This window comes from Hevea brasiliensis, chromosome 6 (genome assembly GCF_030052815.1).
Source record: "Hevea brasiliensis isolate MT/VB/25A 57/8 chromosome 6, ASM3005281v1, whole genome shotgun sequence".
Lineage (NCBI taxonomy): Eukaryota > Viridiplantae > Streptophyta > Magnoliopsida > Malpighiales > Euphorbiaceae > Hevea > Hevea brasiliensis.
In genome coordinates, this window is record NC_079498.1 from 3,124,886 (window position 1) to 3,126,464 (window position 1,579).

The 1,579-nt window shown below is 39.3% G+C and overlaps 1 protein-coding gene across 1 annotated transcript; it reads left to right on the plus strand.

The window, feature by feature from the left end:
* The first annotated feature begins 327 nt into the window (after positions 1-327).
* LOC110661901 (transcription factor PCF1) lies at positions 328-1,199 on the plus strand. Its single transcript, XM_021820729.2, has one exon. The coding sequence runs from the start codon at positions 392-394 to the stop codon at positions 1,043-1,045; it is 654 nt and encodes a 217-aa protein (XP_021676421.2). The 5' UTR covers positions 328-391; the 3' UTR covers positions 1,046-1,199.
* Positions 1,200-1,579: the final 380 nt, after the last annotated feature.

A 1,579-nucleotide genomic window follows, 5' to 3' on the forward strand; every position in this document is an offset into this window, starting at 1 on the left:
TCTATTTTCAGTAAGAAACTAAAGCATCAAACACCTTCCTAAGAAATCAATTAAAGCCTGTTTACCTTGTGTATTAGCCATTGGATTAATATCACAGATTCACCAACTTTCAATCCAATGGTTGTCAATGCATGGAAGATAAATAACCCAAGAAGGCTTACATCACTTTTGGCGTTACAAAGAAAGCACCTCAAGATTTCATTGAACATTTGTACAAAACCTACCAGAAGATTACATTCACAGATTGGACAAACAAATTTTGTCAGCTCAATTTCTCTCTCTCTCTTCAAATTGCCCACCTTCTTTATGAACCCTAAAAGCCCTAGTCTTGCAAATCCACTAGTATAAATAATGTACACAAGTTTTGTCTAAATCTATGTCTTAAAAGTTTATGGGTAGGATAGAGGTCATGACTCTTCCTGGCCCCTCCGAAACAAGAAGACTAAAACCCATTTCTCTAAACACTCCAACTACCTCAAAAAGCAAGCTCATCAATGCCAAGCCCAGAAAAGACCGTCACTCCAAGGTGAATGGTCGAGACCGCCGCATACGACTGCCGGCTATCTGTGCTGCCAGGATCTTTCAGCTCACTCGTGAGCTTGGTAACAGGACTGATGGTGAGACCATTGAGTGGCTTCTACGCATGGCTGAGCCTTCTATTATTGCAGCCACAGGCAATGGTATTGCTTCTGTTTTCAGTTCTATATGTGCTTCTTCCAATATTCCTCCTCCTCCTCCTCCTCCTGCCGCTGCCGCTGCCGCTTCCAACACAACCTTTATTAGCCCTTTCTCCTCTGGTCAGCTTCCATTGGGTTGTTTGGATTTTTCAAGTCCTACAGTTATGTACCCTTGTGAGTCAAGTGTTGCTGTACCTGAAGCCCAGGGGATATCGCTCAAGAACTGTGAGTTTCCCAAGCCTGAACTGGCTTTTCCATCCTTTGACTTTGATCTGGTTGCTAATTTTGATATGGAATTTCCTGTCAACGATATGTTCCAATCGGTGACAGTGAATGTTCATGAGGGAGAGGTGCAAGTGCAAGTGTAAGAAAACGAACAGCTTCATGTGCTCTTTTAGAATTGTAAAAGCTTAAAATGAAAGAAATAATAATAATCTTATATGATCAATAGCATCATTTTTCTTTCTTCCTTCTATTTTAGTGCATGTAATTGGCCTGTGGAATGCAGAAGATAAGCTTCAATTTCTAAGTGTTTTATTTCAGGCTGTGAAGTCTCGAGTAGAGTGAGTCTTTACAATTCACTTCTACTTCATTTCTTGATTCTTTCAAAAGAGAGCGTTTAAAATTTAAACTTCATTCTTATCCATGTTATCATTACACAGATTCTCCAATTTTGGTAATAAAGTTTCAGTTTCTTTGATGTTGTCTCAAAAGGTTCAGCCACACTTGCTGCCATATTTGGTTGCATATGGCAATTGGATATGGCCAACTCAATGGTTTTTCCATTTTCTTTTAATTCATTTTTCTTTTGCTGTCGCAATTTTGCAAACAAACCTCGATTTCCACGCGGAGAGGAATAAGAACAAAAATATAAACTCGAGAGCTTTTCCTTTTTACAGTCA